At 36.1% G+C, this 21524-nt stretch overlaps 1 protein-coding gene across 1 annotated transcript in view; it reads left to right on the forward strand.

Moving 5' to 3' along the window:
- LOC113228648 (putative inorganic phosphate cotransporter) overlaps nucleotides 1–16036 on the forward strand; it is a 16803-nt gene extending 767 nt beyond the window's left edge. Inside the window, exons 2-8 of the mRNA XM_026462005.1 lie at nucleotides 741–937; nucleotides 4002–4241; nucleotides 4631–4840; nucleotides 5145–5312; nucleotides 5515–5731; nucleotides 8701–8939; nucleotides 15806–16036. Coding sequence (XP_026317790.1) covers nucleotides 741–937; nucleotides 4002–4241; nucleotides 4631–4840; nucleotides 5145–5312; nucleotides 5515–5731; nucleotides 8701–8939; nucleotides 15806–16036 — 1502 coding nt within the window. The remainder of the gene's footprint in view (nucleotides 1–740; nucleotides 938–4001; nucleotides 4242–4630; nucleotides 4841–5144; nucleotides 5313–5514; nucleotides 5732–8700; nucleotides 8940–15805) is intronic.
- The last annotated feature ends 5488 nt before the right edge of the window (nucleotides 16037–21524 follow it).

Genomic DNA, 21524 nt, shown 5'->3' on the forward strand with positions numbered 1-21524 from the left:
TTTTTTTTATGAATGATAGCACGCGGAAGGCGTTGCTAAACAACTTTACTACAATGTGTCAGATACATCGAGTATATAACAAAAAATAAAGACGAAATAAGGGCCATATATTCCGGGTAACACATTAGCGATACAGCTCTTATAAATATCAACTCTCGTTTGCACTGAAATATAGACAGGCCAACTACTGACCTGTGTGTACGTCTCCGTATATTCCAAAAAATATTCTGTATTTATTGTAATAAAGATAATAAATATCTCTAACAATGCCGTGCTGTTCTATTCGGTGGTGTGGGAGAAACAGCAAAACATGTAATTACAAAACAAACGGAGTCACATTTCATCGGTAATTGAATATTAGATATGTAATTTTAGCAATTATCGTCCATTATAGCAAAGCTCAAGTTAACTGGTCGATTTTAAGTGAAACAGTTGACGACACCCGTCAATTGTTTCGAACTCGGGCTAGCCAATCGGACTGCAGTTGTCACAGTAATGATATGGTAGAATATTTTTCAAATAAATTAAATGACATTTCGTCTCTATTTCTGGTTATATACTCGATGGTCAGATATTACAATAAAAACTTCAAAGTAAATTTTTGGCAAATTTGTTATATTTTGAAAAAGTCATGGACCATAGGTTACTACAACTATACTACTATTTATGATGTTCGTAATATAGGGAGGTAGTTAGTGTTATACAAATAACCATGTACATATATGAACAATTTTTTACAGCAATCTTCATACCTCAGCGCTATGTAATGGGTATATTAGGACTTTTTGCTCTGGCGAACTCTTTTACAATGCGAGTATGTCTTAGTATGACAATCACTCAAATGGTGAAGAAGACTGCGCATCAAATTCATATCACCGGCGAAACCTGCGCAGACCCTGATGACATCATTAAAGGGAATAGCACAGCGATCATCAAAGTGAGCCAGTTTCATAGTATAGTAAGACAAGTATGGTAACTTCTTACAAAGGTAGCAGCAGCATGACTGGTCTGTGTGCACGCCCGCTGTGCGCCATGTACGAATACACACTAATGAAAGGCTAGTATGTGAGCGGGTAGTGTCAGCAGCCTTGTTTCTAGAATCCTGTCGTAGGATTAAATTTAGTAGCAGTAGAGCTCCTTGAGAAAGAGTTCGTCCAGGGTAGTACTGCCACCTTACCTATTTTTGGCGCCAAGCAGTAATGTCAGCATTTTACATAAATTTAAAAAAAATGAAAAATGAATTCCGGTTTTGAAGGGTAAGGGTGCTGGTGAAATTACAGGCACATGGGACTTGTCAACTTGTGTCTCAGGGTGCCGGGCGCACTGTCAGTGCCCCTCAGATCTTTGGGATTTAAAGCTCTGAGTGACACTGCAACTGTTATAGACAGGCGTGTAGCTTACCATCAGGCGCACGACTTATTCGTCCCATCACTTGATGTTAAAAAAAATTTATTAGAAATAAGGTCGCCGATACCAAGCCGGGCGGTGTCGCCAGGGTTTGGTCTGTAGAGCCCTTGAGCATTACTTGCGTTCCGGTTCGGAAGGGTGAGTGTAATACAAGCACATGGGGCTCTTCAACCTACATCACGGGGTGACGGGCACAGTGGCAGTGCCCTTAAGATCTTTGCGATTAAAAGCTCTAAGTGACATTGCAACTGTTGTGGATAGGCGCGTCGCTTATGGCGCCAGGCGCACGACTTGTTCGTCCCGTCATTTGGTATTAATAAAAAAGCCGCGCTGCTACGTTTGTATGGAGTTACCGTACTTGTTAATACTATGTCAGTTTCTTATTAAAAAAATGGCATCTCGGAACACATTAAATATGTGATCAAGGATAAAAGTTACAGGAAAAAACACACGGATCAAAAGTCGATTATAAATATTAGACAATTATTTCCACATAGCATACCTACACGGAAGGAAAATGAACTTAGAAATGGTGGTTTGAATTTTCCTTAATTCGACTTTAATTACTCTAAAACGTGATATTACAATTGCCTGTTTAATCTCGTCTCGGAGACCCTGGTTGTGCTTCGAGTAAATAAACAGTGTTATAAAACTTTTACAACTACTATTGTAACAAACTCATTAAAATTTGTAACCTAGCGACCTTGTACAGAGTGTTAAATAAGTTCGTATTTATTCCATCGAAAAAAGACAGTAAAAAAAAATATTTCAACTGTTTCTAAAAATCAATCCTTACCGAACTACAGAAAATTACTAATTGTTGCCATAAATAAGATTTTTTATTTATGTATTTGTTCAGAAACATGAAATGTGTAACATGAGAAAATGCCAAAAACTACTAATTTAAATAAAATTAACTATTGATTAAAATCCACTCAGACTTATCTCAACATTTGGATTCCATGAACAAAGTTGATTGGCATTGTAGATAGAGTAATCTCATGATATTTTGCTCGCACAGGTTCAAGGTCCTAACGAACTTGACATTTAAGATTTAAATTCAACACTTACGATAAGAACGGTGTATCAAGCTTGGATCTCACTGTACTTTGTTTAACGATCCGTATAGTTCGTTCACTTAGAAGATAAATAAATCATTTGAAATGTATTTTTCAAAGTTGCAATATACTAAAATTGAAATCGAAGATAATGCATAGTATAATTAGACAAGTCTGGTAACACACACTCGTAATCTGCGTAAACTAAACGTTTCACATTATGCCATAAGACCGCACTTGATGGTAATGCAGGGTCTGGTGAACCTATTATTGATGATATGGTAATGATGATATCACTAACATGTGGTTTCAACAAGGCGGTGCCACAAGTCACACAGCCACCGAAACAATGAATTTATTGCAAACCAAATTTCCCGATCGCATAATTTCACGAAATTTAGCCGTTAAGTGGCCAGCGGGCTGGCTGCTGAATTTCGTGAAATTATCATGGTGTTAAATCTTGTGATTCAACACCGCTGGATTATAATTTATGGGGTTATGTTGAAGACAAAGTCTATGCGAAGCCAATCGAATAGATTGCAGCCTTAAAACTCAAAACTCGTGAAGTGATTAACGAAACCGACCCAGCATTTTGTCAAAAAATGATTAACAACTTTGATGAAAGAATCGACATCTGTAAACAGTTACAGATGTCGATGCGACCACAGAATCGTCGTGGACATTTATCAGATATCATTCATGATTCCCAAACCTTACTTTTTTTAATACATTAAACATTTGAAATATTGTGATCTAAATTTATTGTTTTATTTTGATTTACAAAACAAAGGTCTTGTTGACAAACTCTTTACATGTTTTATTATACTACCTCGACTTTACTATATAAAGCCATCGAAACAAATAGATAACAAATCGCTCATTACTAATATACGTGCTTCTCTTACAATTGATACAGTGTCAATGTTCGATAGGCACTAGACATCTCGGACAAAAAAACGCATCGATATATTGTTGTCTAATCAATGTTCGACCGTTCGTGTGCTTTTACAAATAACAAGATTTTTTTTCTGTATACGTCGAAACTTAACGGCTGTGGAATCAATAAATTAAAATAAATGAAGCTATCAGCGTAAAAGTGTAACATTGGTCTGTGGGTGTAACCACGGAAAAAAAGTGATTAATTATCATTTAAAGTAATATTGTACAAAAGTGTAGTGGTGTACACTTTTGCGGTGATAGCCTCAATTATGATAATTATTTACCTAAAATATGGTTTACAAACGGCAGAACACATCAAGGCGGCACATAATCAGTCCTTATGAGTTACAAAACTGGCGCGGAAATTTCATTGAAAAATCCTTTAAAATATAGGAAAAGAAAACTATTTTTTCGGATCTAAAATCGCGTATACATGTTTTATTCAAACAAATCAATGTTTCGGGATCTTTACATGTCGTGGTCGCGGCTGATAAATGAATAGTTACAATAATTTCAATGTGTAATAATCGCGAAAACCTAAGAACTCGATATCGTAACTTATAAGTAGATGTTTCAATACGCATAAAATCGTTTCAGTACCATGGCCAGTACGACTGGGACGAAGCTACTCAAGGGCTGCTTCTCAGTGCATTCTACTACGGGTACGTTCTCACGCATCTCCCTGGAGGACTTCTAGCTGAGAGATTTGGGGGAAAATGGACTGTCGGCCTTGGTCTACTTAGCACTTCCATAGCAACTGTCATTACACCTTGGGCTGTCAGTATTGGAGGAGCTATTGGATTGTTTGTTATTAGAGTCATTGAAGGGTTTGGCGAGGTTGGTGTTAACGTTCGTTTTTTGTTCGTTGATGAAATACGTGAGTCGAGATTAAGATTTATTGACACAAATTTATTTTATGATAATTTATACTGTCTTTAGTGTTTCCTGTTAAATCTTGTATACATATACCAATTTAAAATTCATATCCTTCTATTTTGCGTTTGGTTTTTGAATTAAAATAAGTGTAGCAGTGTTATCTACCCAGTTGGCATTATATTTATATATATTTCTTGTCCAAACTAGATAACTTACGTCATATCTTTATCTTTATTCTTTATCTTTATCTTCTTCTTTGTTAACCTTAACAATGATAACAATATGAAGTAAGTTATCTAGTTTCAACAGCTTTGTTAGCATATTATTTTTAAAATAAAGGATTATTCCAGGGTCCAGTGACTCCAGCCTGCGTTCTCCTTTTAGCACGGTGGGTACCACCATCGGAAAGGTCACGCTTTGGAGCTATGATTTTTGGAGGTGCTCAAGTGGGAAATATCGTAGGCCCTTATCTTTCTGGAATTTTATTAGCAAATGGGGGACATTGGGCGAATGTTTTCTACGTATTTGGAACTTTGGGCATCATTTGGTTTGTATTTTGGGTAAGATCTCTCCATAAACTTAAGATTCTATTAACAAAAAAATCCAAATTATCTCTGTCCTAGTTTTTTTGCACCATAATTACTGTTGTTTACAAGCAGCCAAATGTATTCTATTGCGAGCGGTCGGTATTTGCGACATTTGGAAAACAAGTAGCTCGTGATGAAAACAGTAAATTTTACCACCAACCAAACGCATTTGTAACATCATATCTTACGAATACTCAAAAGTTTTACCTGCTCTTCTCGAGTCTAATGCGCGTTATTCACCGACATTTTCAACGACAGAAGTGTAATCTTTATACAGGCTCTTCTCTGCTACAATACACCTAACGATCATCCATTCATCTCAGAACAAGAAAAGGAATATCTAAATAACAACATAGAAGCTTCAGCTTTACATAGAAAACTAGATCCAGTTCCATTCAAAGCTATACTGAGATCTGCACCATTATGGGTTCTTGTATTAGCCGCTGTAAGTAAAATACAATAATGATGACTAATAAAAATAGTTTGTATACAAATTAGTGTATACATTCCTCTATAGTTTAACTACGAAAAATTACTACAAAATTTAGACATTTTTACTCGACCGTAATGAATACCACCAAACCTCATGTTCTGAAAATATAATTCCTTTTCCAACATCACCTACTCACTGAACTTTGGTTATACAGATCGGCCATGACGCAGGATACTTTGCAATGATCACTGACCTCCCGAAATACTTTAGTGACGTCCTGAAATTCAATATAAAAGAGACAGGTGTAATGTCCGCCATACCCTACGTTGCGATGTATATCTTCTCCTTCATATTTGCTGCTCTCTGTGATCTTTGTATTAGAAAGAAATGGCACAGCATAACTACTGGAAGAAAACTTTATACTACTATAGGTAAGTACATTTTTTTTCTTTTAGAAAAAGCAGAAAGTATGTAAATGTTAATAACCTAGTAAATCTTTTCGATCTAAAATTTAAAGATCGCAACAAAACCTACAAGTTATCTGGGAAGTTTAAAAAAAAAAATCTTTAAAAACATGTGTAGTTGCATTGAGCAAGCCTCTAAGGTAGACTAGATTTTAAGACCCTTTTTAGAGAACACCCGTGCCTAACAGTAAGATCTAAATTGATCAATACAGTATGTACAGTTATTTAATATGTCAATATGAGACTAAAGGCACGTTCTTTTTCAAACGATGGTGACTGTATTTGACAATGTAAATAAATGGTAAAATGTTATGAAACTACCATAAATGAACTGGTAGAATTTACAAACATTAACATTAAGAAAAATAGTTATTTGTTATACAAGCAAGGTTGTTGTTTGTCGCGAGTGTTTGCATTGAAACCTGAGCAAGGAGGGGTTCAAGCCACGAGACGCAAAAGAACTCTGTTGCCGATCCAGTATTTCCTCTAATGAAAAATCCCAAACAAACATAAGACTGCAGTACTAATTAATATGTTTTAGTTTATTCTAATTTCTATCAATAATTCATTAATAAAAAAATTTGTAAAACTTAATGTAGCGTAAATTGGAATGTTGTCTTTGTAAAATTAAAAATAAGGTATTTAATTAATAACTATTAGTTACTAGTAACTATAGTGAAAAAATAGGATGGTTTGCATTAATATTAGACATAACTGGTTGTAGACTATACCACCTCAGTCAACCGTGACCATGGGACCTGTAAAGGGCCCGAAACGTCGGTTTGTTTGAAAAAAAACAAATATACGCGATTTAAATCCGGAAAAATAGTTTCATTTCCTATGTGTAATAATCGCGAAAACCTAAGAACTCGAAATGTATTATTTTACATAAATAGAAATCATAGGTCATAGATAAATCACCAATGCAAGGAAAAAAGAAAATTATTTAGCCACATACAGTTGAACCAACTGCACACTGTTATCTTATCACATAGGAAACGAAACAATGAGAGGTAATTAACTAAAATATTGCTTAGTAAAAATAAGTCGAATCAAGCCTACATTGGTACAGAACAGATCTATGTCCATAGAAGATTTCTTATACTCCTTAATTACTCTGATAAAAAATGAATTTTGCTTGTAATAAATAGGTCATGGCCACGGGCACACACAACACCGGACGACGCCTAAGACTCAGCTAGTTAGTCCTGAGGGATAACTTAGGCAGTAGTTCTGATAACTTAATTTTACTGTTTATTATGTTAAATAGTAATCAAATGTAATCACTTATCACCTGTAATCGAGGTAGAAAGTGATAACACTTACAAAGCGCCACATAGCCTGACCTACTTTGTCTTATAATCTAAATACAATAAAGTTAATTAATAGGCTTTACGTCGGTAAAATCATTGCATGTCCGCATCAAGAACCTAATGGCACTGTGTGCTTTAGCAACTTTACTAGCGACATATTGATCGAAGAGCAGGTAAGAATCAAAATGCACGCCGAGATCCTTAATATTGTCGACTCTATTCATACAACTCCTTAGAAGACTATAATAATCTCCACCGATAATGGTTATGTCAGTCATTTTGGCGTGCTCGAACAGAATTAACCGGAAAAATATAATCAACCTGATACTGACCCAATACTATAGGCTGACATTAAGGAAAAATAATAATACCTAGTTACTTTATGAGAGTAAAGGTGGATTCATATTTGTGAGATTTCAACCCACCGAGACTCCGTGACGTTCCACGATACTTGCTACACTACATGTGTAGGTATTATATTAAATAATAAATAATAATAAATAACGCACACACTCAACATAGCCCCGCACTAGGGAAACCCTGTGTCGCGGGTGCCATGGACACACATATAGACAACCACAAATTACACCCAAAGTCACGAGAGAAATATATGTAGGCCATACAAATATTTCTCCCGGCCCGGGAATCGAACCTGGGACCTCTGCGTGGCAGTCCGGCATGGTAACCGTTCGGCCACGGAGGCAGTTATATTGTAGATTTACCGTTTGTATTTCTTTGTGTTTTATTACACACATTATACCGAGCCGATCCGTAATGTAGCACAAAATTATACCGTATCTGTCACGTGTGGCAAACACAAAAGTGTGGACGACTAATTACACTAGGAGAAGGATAGAAAATCCTTTAAGAAACCGCCTTCTGACGGAACGATTCGTGACATAGTGTGACATCGGAGCGTGACAACACAAAATCACCGTCCACATTCGCTACAATTACGCGGTGTTGTACGGACAACGGCACATCGGACTACACATTTTTGTTCGAAAGTCGCCTCCAGTGCAACGGAACAAGATACGTCAATGTGTAGCTTGATGTGCTGGCGTGTGTACATCCACGACCCGTCGCGGGTCGTGAATCGCTGCGCAGTGTCATTTCTCCGCGTGACAAAAACCGTCCACACTTATATCTTTGTCACGCATATCTGTTACGGTCACGGAGTCACGATGCGTTGAAATGTCACAAATGTGGACTCATCTTAAGATACCACTAATCAACACGTTTCCGCATCGCACATTAAATATGGATGCAATGCTAAATGATAATTCACTGAAGCGTGCCGAGTCGTGGAATCCAACCCTCAAACACTTTCTAACTGCCTCTGTGGCCGAACAGTTACCATGCCGGACTGCCACGCAGAGGGCCCAGGTACGATTCCCGGACCGGGAGAAGTATTTGTATGGCCTAAATTTATTTCTCTCGTGAGTTTGGGTGTAATTTGTGGTTGTCTATGTGTGTGTCCATGGCACCCGCGACACACGGTTTCCCTAGTGCGGGGCTATGTTGAGTGTGCGCGTTATTAAACACTTTCTAATTGTACAACAAAAAGCCCAAATACTATATAACTTCAAACTTAACTTTATCGAACTATTTCTACCTTTACAGCGGCAACAATACCGGCTATTCTAATAATCCTAGCATCGTACTCAGGGTGTAATCGAATACAAGCAGTAGCCCTATTTATAGTATCCATGGCTTTCATGGCTGGCTTCTACAGCAGCGTGAAGATAAATGCTATGGATATTGCTCCGAATTATGCTGGAACCTGTTCTGCCATTGTAAACGGAATAGGTGCCGTTTCGGGGATTGTCACGCCGTATTTGATTGGCTTGTTGACACCAAATGTGAGTATTGATTTTTTACTTGATTATATCTTTAAGGAAAATAGTCTCGCTCGCTTATTGTATATTTTGCCTCAAAGTAACAAACATATTATAATAATTGGCATCATGGTGAAATTATTTGCCAATCGGCGCAAGGTACTTACCGATTGTTGCCCAGGGTGTGGATATTTGTATTACATTTAAAACATGGTGCTCAATTATAAATCGCCATATTGAAATAAAGCTCTTATTTTAACATTTCAACATAAATAATTTTACTATGTGAATCCGGTCTTGGTATGGCTTGCCACCATTGTGAAAGGCTTCACCGATTGTTACCCAGGGTGAGCCGAGCGCACAGAAAAGGAATGGTACGTCGTACGGAGAGGCTCCTTTAGTGCACCCCAAGCATTGACTTACAATTATATGGACGTCGGGTCCGCGCTAAAAAGCGTCCGCACTTGTAAGGCGCTAAAATCGTATACAGAGCGCGACACTCCGCTTTAGTCTTCATTTGTTCTACTGACAGCGCGATACTGCGATGACATTACAATTTAAATTTCGAATAGGTAGACTTGGGACATTTTTTTCGTGGTTTTTGTATTAGACCCGTCGTCCATTTATTTGTAAGTCAATGACCCCAAGGCTCAATTTGTATTGCAGCGGAACGGAATGGAAGGAATTTTTGTAACGGTATTGTACATGCGTAATGAACTTTATGGTCAATTGTGTAACGTACGAACTAGATGCTAGCCAAAAATCACGTCTCGCGTCTTCCACGGAATTCTCGCGCATGCTCGAGAATGCTCGCGCGTTCGCGCCAATTCCGCAGCTACCATCGACGACGCCCGCCGAATCCACAGGAAGTGGCGCAAAGGCAGGCGCAGTGTGACGTTAAATGTCGACGAAATAGTATAGCCTCAAGGCGTGTTCCCGGAAATGCTCGAGCAATCCAGCGACTGCGCGCGAGAAGGTCGCAGCGAGACGAAATTGACGCTTCCGTTCCATTCTATTCTGCTGCAATGTAACTTGAGCCTAAGGAAAATAAAATAAGTAGTAAGGCCTATTGTTATTTGTGTCCTATTTGTAAACTTAGATTTCGGACGTTGAAACAGCTAGATGGGTTTACTTCAGCTACTTTCAGTTTAATAATAATACGGCATTTTGCTTTGGCGTAATACCGCCGATATTAATAGGAATCTTTGTCCCGCAGAAACTGCGGTTAGGCCAATGTACAATCTGGCCACATAGTGTTTTTGAGAGAGTTTTTACAAAAATATTATTTATGATGATAAGTAACTTTTTTTATCAAAAATAGCAACAGACTTAACATTAACACGAGGAATAAAAATAAACTAGCTATTCTTGACAGTCGTCTTCACAAACTCACAAATTTCATTTAAAGGGCAATGTATAAGCTTCTATATTAAGATTCTGGTTGATATTCAAAATTTGCCATTTACGAGGTTTAAAACTATAGTGAAACAAAAACTTTGTACTAAAGGTTTGCGTACTTGGATGACAAGAATCCGTGATAGTGACCCGTTTAGCTCTTACATGTAGTCTCAATCTAAGAAGATGTTTGAAATAAATATTGTAAACTAATGTGACGATTTCTTTTTATTTTATTTTTTATTGCACACACTCATGACCCCGCACTAAGGAAAACCCTGTACGCGGATACCAGGGACTCACACATAGGTAAACAACCACAAATTACACCCGAACTCACAAGAGACATAAATGTCGGCCATACAAATATTTCTCCCGGCCCGGGAATCGAACCCGGGACACCTGCGTGGCAGTCCAGCATGGTAATGCCGTTCGGCCACAGAGGCAGCTAAAATTAAATTTCAATATAATTTTCAAATATAATTTGCTTACTTATGAAACAAAGAGGATTTTAAGTTGAATTTGAATATGAATTTGAATTAGATAGGCATCTATAAAACAAATACTGACTTAGAAGATCATTGAAATAACTTAGGCAAGAAAGATATCATATATAGAGATATTATTATATACCTACGAAAATTGGATAATGCAGTCTCAAAAATTGGCATGCAAATCCTGTACTGCTTGTACTGTGCGGGCTCTATGTAGAGGTCGGGGGTGCGATTGCCAGTAGGACCAATGTGCCCCGGATTGACTTCTGTTGCTCTTGTATTCATATTACAAGAAATTCTCTAGTTTGAGACCTAATGAGTGGTGTTGTTGTTTGACACATTATAAAAAAATCGTAAGTTTTTACCTTACTAATTTCATTATTCTTTTTACGGAAAAGCATGCAGTAGGAACAAATCGTTTCCAATTTAAAAGACATTTTATTTCACGGTTCATTGCTTTTGGAAAAAAAGTCAACACTTTTTTTGCTACTAAAGAGGAATAAAGTAGATCATAGACAACAACTCCGCAATTCGTAACGGTCAAAGTTGAAAATTACGGGTATATAAGAAGGAAGTAACTTTTTTACAACAGTTTATACAAAACAAACGAACTAATTACTTCAACCTAGGAACATTGCACTGTATTTCATTAAAGTTACTGTAAAAAATGCTTTGTAAATATTTATTTTTGTTCAGATTTTCGTTTGTAAACAGAGAGAAAACACTGTTAAGTGGAAAAATCTTCACTTATGGGTATACAATTTGAGCCACTTTGTACTTTTAACGGACTTCAAAAAAGGAGGAGGTTCTCAATAGAGATGATACGGGTATCCGGTAGCTATTCGGTATCCGGCTGGATACCGGATATTTATAACCGAGGAAAATTCATAACAGTACGGCAAATAAATTGATTTATTGATTAAAAATAATAGTAATAGGAGAAACGGCAACTACGGGATTGTTGACTATCTGTTTATTACTTGTAATATAAAGAACTATGAAGTTAAATAAGGTTATCTATAAACTTAGTACTGCATTAAGCGGTAAAAGTTGGTATTACGTATTTTCATAGACGAGACCAGCTTCAGAGGACATATTTGCACTATAAAGTCTTGCAAACTTTGTTAAACTTTAGGTACTACTTGTTATTGCCGGACGACCAAATGAAAAAATCGCGATCATGATGGATTGGAACTGTCTTCAAATACAATATGTACGTACAATAATGAAACGTATTAGTAGATTAAAAATTTATTACTTTGGCAAATCTATTATCAAGGCTTAGAATTAGATAGGTCACAAACAAGTTAATGAAATCAAATTGAAACAAAATAATAACGGGCGTATCAAATGCTAGGTTTATATTTATAACAACCAGAAATTTTAATATAGCCAAAGAATGATATAATGGCTTTTTTCCTTCTCTATTGCAAAAAATCTGCCTTCGGCACAACAAACATACAGCACCGATATTAAAATATTGCCAAATTTGCGATTTTTTTTCACTATTAACATTTTTCTGTTATGTATTTGTTTGTATTTAATTAATAGAATAAATTATTCGTTTTTATAAAAACTAAGTGATCACAACAAATCAAATTGTCAATGTGAAAGGTCAATCATTCACTAATCAAGTAATAAAGGCTGTACACCGCTTGCGACATGTCTACGGCAGTATGTCAGATATCCGGCGGCCGGATATCTAGCTATTGGGCCTACGTGGTCGCCGGATATCCGGAATCCGGTCAAATCACTATTCGTTTCATCTTTAGTTCTCAATTCGACTGTATTTTTTTTTTTGTATATGTTACGCAAATTGTCCGACATTTTTGAACCAATAATGATTTAAGATTATTTTTTTATTGGAAAGGGAGTAACTTCAGGAGTGGTTCCATTCAAATTTGAAGAAAATATTTCACCTCTAAGGGTAGCAAATTAGACGATGAATCCGGTTTATTGGATTTCACCCACATTACGGTAACCGATTTTAATAAAACTTGGCAAATAAGTAGATGTAATTCCACAAACATTGGAGGTTGGTGTTCATTATCAAATGCCCTAAGTTTAAGTAATTTGATTGATCAAATACTATTATGCAATTTCGAAGGTGTTTAATAAACGTCATTTCAATACGTTCTTGTTGAAAATTTGATTTTGTAAAACGGGGGAAAACTTTTTCTTCGATGAAAGCAACATTTTTAACTTCTAGCCCTTTAAGAATAAAAATGCAAAGTGGCTCGAATTATGTGGCCGGGTGTTTATCGAAGTTAAGTGAATGATATAGATTGTATGAGAAAAAATAGAAAAAAGAGTGACGAAAAGAACAGAAACGAGCACAACACACAATGACATGCATGCATGATTTTTTTTTGCATTTGCCTATATTTTTGGTAATAAAAATAAGGTGAATTCCTGTTGATTTTCTTTTCGTATTTTATGTTACAACGATAGATACCTACTCAAGCATTTTCTTATCAAGCTAACAGAAAGATAACTTGGAAACTTGCTAAGGATTAAGCTTGCCTTTTATGTTTTGACAGCAGGATTGCTAGCAAACTTCTCAAAGATATAAGTGCTATGACGTTTTCCTTTGATAATACCGACTTTTGATAGGGGTATTATCTGGAATAGATAATTTTACAGGAACTCTGTTGTTATTAAAATTCTATGGTATTTGTCGTTTGTATACTCGATAAAGTTATTTCAATAACTTTCCTATATTGTTAAATGAAGAGTTTTGTTTGTACAGCTCTCTTTAGTTATCACTGGAACAAACTTTAAAGAAGGTTTTGTTTCTGGTTTCGCAGTATTTGTTTCTATTTAATAGAACAGCCAGTATATAGAAAAGAGTAGCTATAACCATTTAGCTTTGCTTTAGTAGCTGTCACAGTGATATTTACACAGCTACGTGGAGGTATTTGCGTAATCTCGCATACCTACTCATTTCTAGGTTCTTTGCCATCAATTTATAGAATTTTGATTGAAATATACTATTGATTTTTTAATAATATCAGGTGACGAACAAGTCGTCAAGGTTAAAGTCAAATAATCATTTATTCCATAGGTAAAATTTTTACACTTGAAAACGTCATTTTTAAGCTACTGCTCGTTCACTAGGCCAACCTTCCTGCGAAGAACGAGCAACAAACTTTAGAGATTGCTCTTTTCAAATAAACTAAAATGCTATGGAATACACTTTGAATCATAATTGTGTGGAATCAAGACTCATATTGTCTTTCCATACATCTTTATCTAACAAGTAATCTTCAATTTTGTTATATGACTTTTAAATTAAAATACTTTTAATATAAGTTTTAAACTTAGGAAATGATAACCTTAATAATATAATAACATATACACACATACTCATATTCCCGCCACACACAGACACACACACAGGTAGACAACTACAAATTACACCCAAACTCACGAGAGAAATAAATGTAGGCCATACAAATATTTCTCCCGGCCCGGAAATCGAACATGCAATCCAGCATGGTAACCGTGCCACTGAGGCAGTTAAGTATATATACTCCGGAATCTCATTGCAAAAACGTATACAGTTCTCCATAAAAGAATCGTGCGCCTGATGGTAAACTACACGCCTGTCCATAACAGTTGCAGTGCCACTAAGAGCTTTAAGTCGCAAAGTTCTGAGGGGCAATGCCGCTGTGCCCGTCACCCTGCGACATAAGTTGAGAAGTCCCCATGTGCCTGTAATTGCACCAGCACCCTTACCCTTCATAATCGGACCACAGTAATGCTGACAACAGCGCCACTCGGAACTCTATATTATTTATCTAACCAAATATATTGTTTGTTGTGAAATGTTTAAGTACTTCCTAAGTAATTTATATGTCTATTGTATGAAAATATTTACATAGGTACTAATATGTGTTATGTGGATTATTCCATTTTTGGAAAGCCAAGATTTTGGTCATGATCTGCCGAAATGAGTTCCTCTCTCGTGGACCTCTATTAACGTTTCATGCACCCCATATATTTTTTCCGTTGACATGAACCCCTTATAGGAAAGAATGGGCCCCTGGGGGTCGACATAGACCACATTGTGAATCATCGCTCTAGATATTTCTAAGATCAGAGCAACAGGCATCTTTTAATGTAACATGTACCACCCTCTACCACATAAATATTTTCCATCGTGTTAGATTGTAGAACAAATGTACTTTCGTTTTTTAAAAATATATCTGGTGCAGGCAGACTTTACGCTTTATGAATTTTATACCATATTTATGACGTCAACAAGCGTTTTTACATACGTATTGTCATAATATTACTTTTCAAGTAAATGACAGAAGTGTACATAGAATTAAATATACAGGGTTATTTGTAAAATGCCAACAACCTCGCAGGACTACATTTGTTCCGTGAGTTTTAACAAAACATAATAAATTTACCAAAAATTGACATTTAAGTTTTTGTTGTACTATCTAACACTTTTTAGATCTATAGTTTTTGCAATGCCTCTCGCGTCATTTATAGAAATAATTTTGGTGGGCGGTCTTTTGCAAGTAGTTATCACCATTTAGAGTGATCTATTTAAATATCGTTATTTTGGTACAAAAGTAAAACCGGTTGATTGAACACTTTGAAAAAAATCCTTCCTAAATTCCAACCGACGTCGTCTAGCAAAACGTGCCAGACGCTATGCCAACTAAGCCACGGAACGAACCAGCGGACCTTACGAATTTTGCTATGTGCTTGTTGTCGGATCTTTGTATTTGATTTTCAACGACTTTTTAGACGTAAAACCATCTACAGTGTTCTATCTTTGTATTAATAATAACAAACTAGTAGAGTAATTTCACAAAAAATAACTTAATATCAATTCAATACAAATTTAAAATCTGTTGAATTATTAAAAGTCAAGGAACAAAAGAAATTGTTTATAATGGTAGGAATATAGTCCTACATACTTGTTAGTATGTTACAATATGTATATGCTATTAGTTCCTAATCGATCTATATTTTCCTTTACAGCAAACTATAGGACAGTGGCGCATAGCATTTTGGTTCGTATTCGTCACATTAGTTGGAACCAATATTCTATACCTGATATGGGGCTCGGGAGAACAGCAATGGTGGGACGATATAGAAAAACTGGGATACCCGGAGAGCTGGAAACATGGCCCGTTAAAGAAAAATCCGAAAAATCTGGAAAAAACTGTTATGCGTCCTATACGTAATCATTCGGCTGTCGTTGAAAAATAATATAGGTCTGTTTGGCATTACTCTGTTTTTGAATAAAGTAATGAGTTTAAAGATCAGGCAGTAAATATTACTCATTGGGAAAGCTAGGAATATTTCCAAGCGCTCTTTATTTATTTTTTTTTTTTTTTGAGGATACAAACAGCTTGTATCACAATGTAATAAAAACAATATTAAATAATTATACACAAAAACAGTTCCCTACTGATACATTAGCAAAATACTGCATTGACAACACTAAACAACTAAACGACATTGTACACGCATACATGAGACATTATAGTAGATATTAAATTAGATTACTTTAGTAATAAAAAAATAATTGGATAATACCTAACGTACGCACAGTTTGAGTTAAACAAATCAAAATCGTAAAGACCAGATTTTAACTTTGTTAAAATTATTGCTCGCACGCCATATAAACGAATTCCGTTTGTAATTTTGTAAAGCGACATGTAAATGAATTAGTGACTCGTTACTTAAATGCTACTGTTATCATATCTAAAAGTAATTATTTATAACTGTTGAGTTTCTTATTAATCTATGGCTTGATTTGAAAGCTAGTGCCTCACGTGGTGTCATTGTTGTCAATTTCTTTAAAAAAGACTCGCATAAGCAAATGTGAAAAATCCACATAACAACCAAAAGGTATAAGCGCCCAGTTACACAACGCGAAAGCTTTCATGCGGCCGCCGCGCGGCGGTCGCCCAGTAACCACGCTTTCATGTACATTAAAGGCGAATCTAAATTCTGTTTACTAGGCAACAATATTTAAATTTCTCTGAATAATACAACCGCGCGGTCGCCGGGCGACCTCCGCGTAGACCAAATTCTAGCCGCCAACCTCCGCTCCAGAGACGCTCATTTAAGTTAAAACGTAAAGGCGTAAAAATAAATATATACAGCGTATTTTGCCATAACAGTTAGATTCGCACGATCGCTGCGCGGTAGCAACGCGGTGACCGCGCGGGGTGAATGAAATTCGTATCGAATAAATGCGCCCTAAAGGTATCTGGTTGAGTGAAGAAAAACTTATATAGATTTCTCACAGGTAGCGTTACGGCAAAATAGCTGGTAAAGCCAAAAGCAAAGACCTGCAACAAGCACATAGAGAAATTCATAAGGTGTACTGATTCGTGGGTTGGATGGGATACGTAAGCGATGGCCCCGGTATGGCGAGGTCGTTGGTTCGAGTCCAGCTGGATCGAAGGAATTTCTCTTTGTGTTTGCTCGACCTTTGTATCAATAACAACAAGATAGTGAAGTATTTTCACAAAAAACATATGAACATCATGATAGTCAATAAAATAAATATTGCAAATCCTATCAAATTAGAAAAAAAACTATCAAAAGGTCTCTAAATTGTGTTCGTGTGTTAAGCCATTGACATATGTGTTTTGATGTAATTTACTACCAAGACTGTTTAATTTGATACTGTTTCTTTGATTATGTTTCTTTTTTTTTTATACCAAGTAATGAGACTAGCAAGTCATGCGCCCGGTGGTAAGCGACACGCGTGTCCATAACAGTTCAGTAGCACTCAATCACAAAGATTTGAGAGACATCACCCTGAGACATAAGTTGACAAATTCGATGTACTTACATTACTGCTTTGTGGCAGAAATGTTAGGTAAGGTGGCAATACTTCCCTGAACGAATTCTTTCACAAGGAACTCTACTGCTACCAAAATGTTGCTGGTACTACAAATGAAGAAAAATAAAACACATCGATATTATGATAATAAGGTTTCTTGTTCGATTAGTACTAGTTTACAATAAGATTACTTTACCATTTCTTACATTAATAAATATATTAATTAGTTGTATGTTCACAATGTACAGTATGTAGTTTGTCCTACATTTAGATATACAGTCCGCCGGGCCGCCGGCCACAAGGGCACTTTGAAAATGTCACTGAAAGTGAAAACTCAATAAGAATACAATTTTAGCGCTTCACTTTTCCGATACTTCAATATTTTACCAGTTAATTAAAATTTAAGCAGAATTATGGGACAAAATATGTCCAATTTATATGAACAACATTTTTGATACAAATTTTTCGAAAAACAATCACTGTTGAACTGAATTTTGTATTTACGTTCATATTTATGATATACAGGTTATAATAGTGTAACAATAATGCATTTTGAATCAATGTAATCCACCTTGCGGCGTCTGAAGTTTACATAATTTGCATGAAAATTTGACTAGAAATCGTTTACACTTCTTTAATTTGTGGCAAAAAATTTCACAGGATGACTGAACCCTGTAACATCGAACGTTTCCACAACATCCCATTTGCAATTCGCGAATTATTTTCAAATTTTCGATATAAATTGTCCAATCAGCTCAAATCAGCAATTGTATTTCGTACAGAAAAAATAAGAAAAATCGCAATATACGTTTGTGTTTCAAAGGGAACATTGTTCAGTATCATGGGCAGAGTCACTCTATGAAATTTCAACTTTTTTATAACACCCTGTATTGATAACTAGGATACTGTCCTCAAAGTTTGCGAATAATTTCATTAACATCATTTTAATAATTATACGCCTACTAATGAAAAGTTAAAGATTTCTTTAATTGAATTGAAAATTTATAAGTTTTTGTTTGAGCCACAACGTAAAATGATATTAAAACAAAAAATATGTACATAATAAGTTCAAATAAGAATAGTGAAACTATTCAAAAATAGCTAGGAAGTCGTCACATTTTAAAAGAGGGCTCGTAAATTAATTTTCTCGTGTTATTTTTTTGTATTGTCTTATGTGTACAGTGGAAGCTCTAACATACCTGATCCTCTAGCCCAGAGGTTCCCAGGCTTTTTTCTCATAGACCACTTTAAAAATTTAGCTGGTTCCGGTGGACCCCTGCAGCTACTTTTCTACCATATTCCCAAAACTCGACAAAAAATGTGAACATTAGATCTAACTATGGAAATTTGCAACGCAAATTGCAGAGTTGTGGTTAAAGAATTGTGGTTAAAGAATTTTATTTCTCAAAAAGAATTATACATTCACTTAAGTTCCAACCACAAATTAATGGTTTTCGAAAAAAAAAGTGAGAATTTAATTGATTGTGCTGTGAGTGGATGTCAAAAAAGTAAAGGCACGTTGTACTGAATATGGAATATGCAAGTTTTTACAAGTAACAGTCGCTGGACTTCTTTAAATATTATCTGCCTGCATTGATAGGTGAAGTCAAACCAACATTTTAGTTCTTCACTATCGAAAGCAGATAAATCTTCGTGGACCCTCGCTTACGAACTGTGAACCCCTATTTTTTTGTCACGCCAACGTAGACCCCCGTCGAGTCTCCCGTGGACCACTGGGGGTCCCCCTGGAACACGTGGACCCCTGGGGGTCCACCTAGACCACTTTAGGGACTATGGCTCTAGCCAAACTTTGGTTCTGAGAGTCTTCTTACGCATTCAACAATAAAATGTAAAATCAAGATTTTTGGTTGAAATTTGTACTTATGTAAAGTAATTAAAGATCAAATTGGCTTAAAACGTTTCTTCAAATCATCATTCATTATTTATGCAACAAGGAAATCATACCAAAATGCGTTTACGGCTACCAAGTTAAAGGTTAAATTTGTTTAACAACTTTCTCCCCATTGATCTACTCAAAACCAAAAAGACGGTTTTTAGAAGTCAGGTATCTTAGAGCATCGACTGTACATACAGAGATGAGTGAAGTACGGCTTAACAATTATACCGTACAGTCACTTGCATTAATATGTAAACACAGCTAATCTACAATCAAATAATCGTCGTTAAAGCTCTATAATATACATACTTAACTTGTTTTGCCAGTTAAAAATAAACTATTATATTTGTGTAAAATAAAATAAATAAATAAATACCAAAGTATATTACATACGAAAATCAAACTTAAATTTCACTACGCGTATATTAATGCTTCCGCCTGTGCAATTAAATCCGCCCATTAACTTTTCACAGTCGGACACAAATACTTTTTAAGAGTAATTAGTAAAATAAAGTAGTAAAAAAAATGCATTGATCGATTTTTTTGACAACGTCAACAAGTTTTTCTTTTGTATGATAGATGGCAGTGGCCATACAACTAACGTGTTCGAATGTTTCGTTATACGAGTATGTAGAATAACGATAAATTAAAAGAAGCCGAATAGTTATTTCAAAAGAAGTCTAGATAGAAAAAAATAACCATTTTGTCAATTGTACTTAATTTTTTTGACGAAGTGACGGTCGACGATGCAGAATCCACACCTATTCACTCGCCATAAAATTTCAATCAAACTTATCTACACACATGTATTTTCTGCCTTTTTCCTATCCGGGTAGGCAGGGACCAAGGCCATTCACTTGCTGCGATCCTAACACACATCTTTCACCTCATCAACACGCATCAATGCATTCATACACGCTCATTTAATTTTATTTTAATAACAGTAACTGTCAATATATTCAAATACCCGTCTGTCTCTCGACTATTGTACCTACTCTATCAGGAGTTAGTCAGGCGAGCACCTTAGGTCTTCAGTACTCAAAATGCCTACTATTATTTGAAGATGATGTTAAGCTTTACATCGATGTAGAAAGACCTCAGAATAGCATTCGGTTGCAAAACTACATTACTACAGTAGAGGTGTGGGCACGGACAACTCGAATTCAGTTTAATTTATTCAAGTGCAAAGTCATTACATTCGCAATAATACCAATTCAGGCAGCTACTTATAGCATAGGCGATAGTATTATTGGTAGAATGGAGTTGATCTGAGGATCTCGGTTTGACTTTGAATTCGCGGTTTCCTTTCAAAGATAATATTACAGCAATTGGCAAATCGACTCCAAGGTAGCATTAATGCTTTACAACGCATACGTTCGCAGCATATTATAATTCGGAGCGGTGGCGTGGGACCCTTATATCAAACCGAAACCTCGCGTCACGAAACCTTATATAGTGACATAATAAAAAAGGTGCAGAAAAACTTTGCGAGATTTGCCTACAAAAAGATGTACAACGTTTATCCGCAATATTTCCGCTCTATGTTAGTGTACTGAATTATTGGATTGGCCAGCTTAATACTGAGACGTAAACGAATGCTCTAAACGCATTCATGTTGTTTTGAATGGTGGGGTAGACACCATGACAGTAGTGTCTCATGTGGGCCTGTTTGTTCTGGACCGATATTTGCGCGGCGGCGGTGCTCTGCTGCAGAGGCGCGTGCATCCCTTATTCGCGACGTTTCCCTCGCGCACCTACAGTGGCGAACATGCGTCTACTGTTCAAGTGACTTCTTTGCTCAACCAATTACTTACACAACAGCCACGTGCCGACATATTCCATGACAGTTCAAACGAATTCTCGTAATATGCTATTTTGTTCCTCAGTCGATTTAAAAAAATCCAAAGCAGGGGTACCTACGTAATTTACTACATTTTGACTAGTATATAATGTTTTGGCTTCCGCTGTAAACTTATATTGTGAATAAATAAAATAAATAA

This window comes from Hyposmocoma kahamanoa, unplaced genomic scaffold (assembly GCF_003589595.1).
Source record: "Hyposmocoma kahamanoa isolate Upper Pololo Valley unplaced genomic scaffold, ASM358959v1 232, whole genome shotgun sequence".
Classification (NCBI taxonomy): Eukaryota; Metazoa; Arthropoda; class Insecta; order Lepidoptera; family Cosmopterigidae; genus Hyposmocoma; species Hyposmocoma kahamanoa.